At 51.1% G+C, this 7,636-nt stretch overlaps 2 protein-coding genes across 5 annotated transcripts in view; one reads left to right on the top strand and one right to left on the bottom strand.

Moving 5' to 3' along the window:
* The window catches only part of C17H19orf44 (chromosome 17 C19orf44 homolog), a 16,570-nt gene extending 12,692 nt beyond the window's left edge, over positions 1 to 3,878 (bottom strand). Inside the window, exons 1-2 of one of the 4 annotated variants that reach the window (XM_006989894.4) lie at positions 3,696 to 3,878; positions 1,128 to 1,872 (exon numbers count right to left, since the gene is read on the bottom strand). In XM_006989894.4, coding sequence (XP_006989956.1) covers positions 1,128 to 1,871 — 744 coding nt within the window. In that variant the 5' untranslated portion in view covers position 1,872; positions 3,696 to 3,878. The remainder of the gene's footprint in view (positions 1 to 1,127; positions 1,873 to 3,695) is intronic. The other 3 variants (XM_006989893.4, XM_006989892.4, XM_076553229.1) reach the window with 3 other exon arrangements.
* A 1-nt stretch (position 3,879) lies between these two features.
* Calr3 (calreticulin 3) overlaps positions 3,880 to 7,636 on the top strand; it is a 19,600-nt gene continuing 15,843 nt past the window's right edge. The window contains exons 1-2 of the mRNA XM_006989891.3: positions 3,880 to 4,110; positions 4,207 to 4,308. Of these exons, the coding sequence (XP_006989953.1) occupies positions 4,020 to 4,110; positions 4,207 to 4,308 (193 nt within the window). The 5' untranslated portion in view covers positions 3,880 to 4,019. The remainder of the gene's footprint in view (positions 4,111 to 4,206; positions 4,309 to 7,636) is intronic.

Consider the following 7,636-nt stretch of genomic DNA (forward strand, 5'->3'; position numbering starts at 1 on the left):
CCCAGATGCACGCCTGTAATCCCAGTGCTCAGAAGGCAGAGGAAGGTGGATCTCTTTGAGTTTGAGGCCAGCCTGATCTACACTGCTAATTACAGGACATCTAGGGCTATATACAGACTCTGCCAAAAAACAAAACAAAACAAAACAAAAAAACCCCTGCCGCTCCATGTAGGCTCACTCCTGCAGTGCAGAAGGCAGAACTCGGAGTGCTGGGGGGGCAGGACCCAAGGCCCTGCGTGCTTACGAAGGCCTGTCAGCTGCCCAGTCAGAGGCAGGAACAACTTCCTGACTGGACAGGGGACACTCACAACTGCTATTTTGAACTTACATAAGCCCAGGGCCAGGTGAGTCAGGCTTGGGGAGATCTAGAGCTGTGGCTTTGGTAAATGACGTGCACAAATGGCCAAAGTGCCACCCGGCACCTGTACGTACGACCGCGAGCTATCGCTCACACTGGGATGGGCTCTGGTCATCACTGTCTTCCAGTCACCTCTGCTCCTGTGAGTGTCCCCAGTGAATGTATCCATTCCCCAAGATGGACTTAGGTGCTGTGTGTACTTTGGTTTGTCACCGGTTCCCGATCTGGGGTGAGATGTCTACACATCTCCGTGGCAATGGTGCCACACCATCCCCTGAGTACGACCCACTGGCTGGTACTCAGGCAGCTTTCTTACACAACCTAAGGCCGCTCAGGCACCAGCAGTTCACAGCGGGCTGAGCCCTCCCCATCAATGAACAGTCGAGACAGTTCTTAAAAACAGGGCGGCAGGCTCATCCGATGTGGGCGATCCTTTGACTGGACTTCCCTCTTCCCAGGTGGCTTCTGGTTGTGTCAAGCTGACAACCAAAACCAACCAGGACAAAGCACCTGCTGCTGCCCTCTCTTGAAGCGGCCCTGAGTTGGGTTCTCGGCACCCACATCACGTGCCTCACAACCCTCTCTAACTCTACCTCCAGGGGATCACAGTTCTCTCCAGCTCTGCAGGCACCTGGGCACACGCGGGGCGTCACACACACATACGGACGCACATATATTCACAAAGGAGGGGTCTCTGAGGTGGCCCTGGGTTCCATCCCCAGAGTCACAAAACATCTACAACTCTAAAACCAACAAAAGAAAACCTTACCGAAGACAGTTTTCCATGATCGCTCCTGCTGACTTTGGTGCTAGTGAACTGCCGGTTCCTGTGTGTTTCTTTCTCTCTAGAAGAGTCCATCAGGCTTGCGAGCAACACTTTCATTTCCTCTTCGTCACTGTCGGGAGCATCGAGTTTTCCAGCAGGTTCTCTCTGTCTGGGTGGTGGGACGCGCTTCCCTGTCTCTACTGCGGGTACCGGGGACCTAGCCTCAGTGGGCGGCTCCTTCTTCTTCTTCAGAAACCTGCTACCTTTCCCACTTTGCCCATCGCTCTTTGCTGGGGACGGTTTACAGGCTTGTTTCTGGAAAGTTCTGTGTGGATGCTGAGAAGAAAGATCAGACGCTGAATCTGTGTCCTTCGGGAGACGCCTCTCGCTGGCCTTCGTCGAGTCAGACTCCGTATCAGACAAAGCCGCAGGCGCCTGCTTCCGACTCTGGATCTTGGTTTCGATCTGGGCCAGCTTCCTCAGGGCCTCATTGGCTCTGGTCTTGGAGGAGACGGTGGGGGGCCTCAAGCCCAACCTTGACCCCTTCCCTGGCATGGCCTCCTCTTTGGGCATCAAGTACTTCTCATCCATCGTTTGGTTTCTCTTTAGGATTCTGTTCTGCCCGGGCGTTACTTGGCCAAGACTTCGGATGTTCCTTATCTCTTCCATCCTTGAGTCCCCCAAGAACATATCACTGAAGTCAAAAACACCCCGGGGAGGGCCAAGGGGCCGTCTTGTGGAAGCCATTCTAGGAAAACCAAGAATTACGCTTTTAGTTTTTAAAAAGTATTTATTTATTTTTTTGTTTCATTTTTCTTTTTTCTTTTTCTGTTCTGCTTTCTCAAGACAGGGTTTCTCTGTGTAGCCCTGGCTGTCCTGAAACTCACTCTGTAGACCAGGCTGATCTCCAATTCAGAGATCCACCTGCCTCTGCCTCCCGTGTGTTGAGATTAAAGGCGTGCACCACCACTATTTGGCTAAAAGCCTTTCTTTTAGTCACCTGTGATGCCACACACTCTATGGGTTCAAGGCCAGCCCGGGCTGTAGAACTTGCTTTTCTTTCCCCATTGCTGGTCCAGGGGAATAATTAGCTTCAGTAGGCGGCTCTTTCTTCTTCAGAAACCTGCAACCTTTCCCTCTTAGCCAGCCAGCAAAGGTTTGTCCAGCCAGCCAGGGCTATGTAAGGAGACCGTGTCTCAAAAAAGCCAAAAAAAAAAAAAAAAAAAAAAAAAATGTGGATGTGTGCATGCTTGAGTGTGTGTGTGTGTACACCTCACTCATGCAGGAGCCCTCGGAGCTTAGACGAGTTATAGACAGTTGTGAGCCGCCATGTGGGTGCTCAGAATTGAACCCAGGCCCTCTGCAAGAGCAACCGGGGCTCTTAACCACGGAGCCATCTCTCCAGCTCCCCTTTCTTTCATTTTTTAACATTTGATTGCATTTGTGTGTTGTGTGTGTGTGTGTGTGTGTGTGTGTGTGTGTGTGTGTGTTCGCACCTGCGGAGGTCAGAACACAACAGAACATTTGGTCCTCCCCTCTACCATGCGTGTTCCTGGAACTAAGCTCGCACCTTTCCAATGTGCCATCTCACTGGCCCGGCACGGTTGCTTGCTTATGAGATTCCCATATGGACCTCTCCTGCATTCCAAAGCTTCCACGTGGCAGAAAATCACACTGCCTGCTAGACTACGAACACGGTTGGTCTCCACACACAATAATAAAGGAAAGAAAGAAAAAGATGCAGGGCAATAAACCCGGAGTTACTACGTAAGCCACTCCAAAGGGGTCCAAGCAGAATGGAAATGTATGCACGTGTTCATAGATCATTCACAAAACACAGAACTGGGAAACAACCCAGATGCCCACGAACCATGTGAACGGAGCAGGGAACGCAGAGGTAGCCTATTACTCAACTTTTAAAACAGGGAGGGAAGGCCTCAGCCCTTGCCCACAACAACCTGAGTTTATTCGGGAAATCCACATGGTGGAAGGAGAGAACTGATTCCTGCAATTTGTCCTCTGACCAAACAAATAAGTGTAAAAACTTTTATTGTATATACTTGTTTTTTTTTTTTGATTTTTCGAGACAGGGTTTCTCTGTGTAGCTTTGTGCCTTTCCTGGAACTCACTTGGTAGTCCAGGCTGGCCTCGAACTCACAGAGATCCGCCTGCCTCTGCCTCCCGAGTGCTAGGATTAAAGGCGTGCGCCACCACCGCCCGGCTGTATATACTTTTAAAAAAAAGTTTTATATATTCACGAGCGCGGGGTGCATGACCGCAATCTCAGCACTTCGAAAGTGCTGCAGAAAGAGGAGGAGCCAGCCTCGACTACACAGGGAGCCCCAGGCTAGCCTGGGCTACCAGAGACGCGGTCTAAAACGACTAACACAACACACAAAGTAAAGGAACTAAGCATTACACACTGCCGCCACTCAGTTCCCTCGCCTTTGTGAGCAAGCCCTACGGGATCAGCTCCGGCACCCTCCAAACCCGTTTTGGAAACTGAAGCGCGGGAAAGGCGCCTCTTTCCCCGCAGTCCCCCGCGAACCCAGCAGCTCACTGTTAGATCACCTGAGTAATTGCGCTGGCCTCTTCCCGCATTGACCTGCTGCTACGACAGCATCTAGCTTCAGCCGCAAAGCACAGGCCCCGGGGTGCCGTTGCCCCAGGAGACCGCGCCAGTGCCACAGGAGACTACATCTCCCGTCAGGCACCGCGCCGCGCCCACCAATGAGCGCCTCAAGTCACAATCGCGAGGCGTCACGGGAGCGGTAGTCCAGCGAGCCCACGCAGGGTCACAATCGCGAGGCATGACGGGAGTTGTAGTTTCTGGGTGGCGCCCAGCGGGCAAGGCAGACGCCTGAAAGCAGAAGAGCGGGAGCCGCGCGCGCAGCCATGGCCCGGGCTCGCGTGTCGCTCTGGGCCATCTGCGTGCTGCGCGTGGCGCTGGCCACTGTGTACTTCCAGGAGGAGTTTCTAGACGGAGGTGAAGGCGATGGCCGTGGTGGCTGGCGGCCTTGTCCTCCGTCCGTGCTCCTGATCCCCAGCACTTAGCCGCGCTAACCCTCCTGTCTCCCCACAGAGCGCTGGAGGAACCGCTGGGTGCAGTCCACCAATGACTCCCAGTTCGGCCTCTTCAGAGTCTCGTCGGGGAAGTTCTATGGGCATAAAGAGAAAGACAAAGGTCAGTGTAGAATCCGGAGCAAACGGAGTGGAGTTAGAAAGCCACACGGCACCCTGACAGCGCACCTTCCGCCCAAGCCAGGGCACCAGGCACACGCAGGCTCTGCCATACCTTATTTAGGTCTCCACTAGTTTAAGATTGGGCGGGGATATGTTGATTTGAGTTTTTGAGACCGTCTCATGTAGCCCAAGAGGGTCCTAACTCCCAGCAGACCTCCTGGCTCAGCCTCTCAAGTGCTGGTCACTTTTTATGTATCCTATGTGTGTTTGCGGGGCGCTGTGTACCGAGCGCTGGAGGAACAGCCAAGGTGCTCGGGAGTCTTCCAGAGTCCTGGAATGACAGCTGGACCGATAAGAACGACTGTCGGGCATGTTTTCAGTAGTGGCCCAAGATCACCTCACTTCATGGAGATTAGAACAAGGCCGTGGCACACGCCTGTGAGGAATATCACAAGTTCAAGGCCAGCCTGGCTATAGTGAGCTCTGGGCCAGCCTAAGATACAGCCAGATCTTGTCACAAGACAAAAAGAGGGACAGTGGAAATGAAAGTGGGGGGGCAAGGTGGGTCAGCAGGTAAAGGAGCCTGTGGCCAAGCCTGAGGATCTAAGTTTGATCCCCAGAATCCACAGGGGGAAGAAGAGAATCTAGGCCAAGTTAATCTTTAACCTGGACACATGCTCCCACACCACAAAATAAATAAATGCAATTTTCATCTTATTTATTTTTGAGGTAGGGTTTCACTTTGTAGCCCTGGCTGCCCTGGAACTCACTGAGATCTGCCTGCTCCTGCCTCTCTGCCTCTTGAGTGCTGAGGTTAAAGGCATGCACCACCATAACTGGCTAATAAATGTAAACTTTAGCTGGGTGATGGTGGCGAATGCCTTTAATCCCAGCACTCGGGAGGCAGAGGCAGGGGGATCTCTGTGAGTTTGAGGCAGCCTGGTCTACAGACCAAGTTCCAGGACAGCCAAGGCTACACAGAGAAACCCTGTCTCAATAAACAAACAAACAAACAAACAAATAAAAGGACAGCCAAGGCTACACAGAGAAACCTTCTCACAGAGGGATATTGGCAGGAGGATTAAAAGGTCGAAGTCATCCTTAGCTGCATAGCAAGTTCAAGGACGATTTGTCTGGAGAAAAAAACTGTTGGTTTATCTGAGACAGGTTCCCTCTAGGAAGCCCAGGCTGGCCTGGTATTCCAGATCCTTCTGCCTCAGTCAACACCATGCCTGGTTCACAGGTGTAAGTCACTATGCTGGGAAGGTGGTTTTTTTTTTTTTTTTTTTTTTTTAATATACAGTGTTCTGTCTGCATGTATGTCTGCATGCCAGAAGAGGGCACCAGATCTCATTATGGGTGGTTGAGAGCCACCATGTGGGTGCTGGGAATTGAACTCAAGACCTCTGGAAGAACAGTCAGTGCTCTTAACCTCTGAGCCATCTCTCCAGCCCTGCTGGCAACTTTTTACTGAAACTTCTGTAACACGGAGGAAACACTGTCACAGATGCTCATTTACATATCCCTTGGTTGTTACAAAGTAGTCAAAGAATTGAGACAGGTCCGGTGACCCGCTAGGTCTAAAATGCCCACCACGCAGAATGGGCTTGGGGCTCAGTCTTGCCTAGCATGCCCAAAGCCCTGCGCAGCACCACAGAAGCTGGGTGTGTGACAACATCAGGAGGGAGCTGCAGGAAGAGAGGTCGTCAGAAACTCCAGCTAAGAAGCCAGAGGCAGAGACAGGAGGGTCTCTGTGAGTTTGAGACCAGCCTGGTCTATGGAGTGAGTTCCAGAAGAGCCAGGGCTTCGTAATGAGACCCTGTCTCAGAGGGAGAAAGAAAAAAGTAGTAACATTATTATATAAAAATCATTTTAAGGGCTGGAGAGGTGGCTCAGAGGATAAGAGCACTGGCTGTTCTTCTAGAGGTCCTGAATTCCCAGCAATCACATGGTGGCTCACAGCCATCTGTAATGAGATCTGGTGTCCTCTTTGGGTCTGCAGGCACACATGCAGGCAGAACATTGTATACATAATAAATAAATAAATCTTTAGAAAGAAAGAAAGAAAGGAAGGAAGGAAGGAAGGAAGGAAGGAAGGAGAAAGAAAGAAAGAAAGAAAGAAAGAAAGAAAGAAAGAAAGAAAGAAAGAAAGAAAGAAAGAAAGAAAGAAAGAAAGAAAGAAAGAAATCATTTTAAAAGCAGAAACACCCCCCTCCCCAGCTTTATGACTGAAGTGGGTGAAAGCCAGCATGGCATAAATGAGCCTGAGGAGGTGGCTGCTGTCTGCCCGTTGTGATTTTTCTGTCCCCTAAAACCCTGCTGAGTAAGAACAGCAGACCAGGCCTGGCGGCTGGGGCTCTGGTCATCTGGATTCCCTGCATGGTCTCTGGGGACCGAGACTCAGCAGTCACAGATGGAAAGATGCGAGGAATTTAGATGGGTGAGGTGACAGGTGGCTCTTGGGGTTGCCTGGCTGCTGGTGACGGGGTGGGATGGGGGTCTGCCTCCCGTGTGAGAGTGGGGAGCCAGCTTGGAGTGGAGCTAGATGTGTGGATAAACACCCAGTTCGGGCTGTTGAGATGCTTCGTGGGTAAAGGAGCTTGGTACCGTGCCTGACTCGCTGAGTTTGAACCCTAGGACCCACATGGTTGAAGCAGAAACCTGAGTCTCACAAGTTGTCCCCTGACCCTCACATGTGTGCTATGACAACATACTCCCCTCACCCTAACACACATACAAAATAAATGTCATTTTAAAACCTGAAAGAGCCAGGTGTCCACCTTTGATCCCAGCACATGGGAGGCAGAGGCAGGCGGATCATGGTGAGTTCTGGGATAGCCAGGTCTATGAAGAGACTCTGTCCCAAACAAAACAAAAGAAAGAATAAAAAATACCAGGTTTGTTTTGGGGAGTTTGGGGCTGGTTGGTTACCTGATTTGTTGGTTTTGGGTTCTGCTGTTTATTTTGAGACAGAGTCTCACTATGTATCCCTGACTGGCCTAGACTTGCTGTGTAGACCAGTGTAGCTTCAGACTCATGGAGATCTGTCTGCCTCCACCTCCCCAGTTCTGGGATCTAACACACAAGCCACTTCAACCAGCCACATTAATTTTGGATTTTAATATTTTAAATTATTTATTTTATTTATGTGTAGAATGTTTTGCTTGCCTGCATGTTTGTGCACCAACTGTGTGGTGCCTGAGGAAGTCAGAAGAGGGCAATGGATTCCCTGGAACTGGAGTTACAACCTGTTGGGAGCCACCATGTGGGTGCTGGGACTCAAACCCAGGTCTTCAACAAGAGCAGCCTGTGCTCTTAACTGCTGAGCC

Source organism: Peromyscus maniculatus, chromosome 17, assembly GCF_049852395.1.
Source record: "Peromyscus maniculatus bairdii isolate BWxNUB_F1_BW_parent chromosome 17, HU_Pman_BW_mat_3.1, whole genome shotgun sequence".
NCBI classification, from domain to species: Eukaryota; Metazoa; Chordata; class Mammalia; order Rodentia; family Cricetidae; genus Peromyscus; species Peromyscus maniculatus.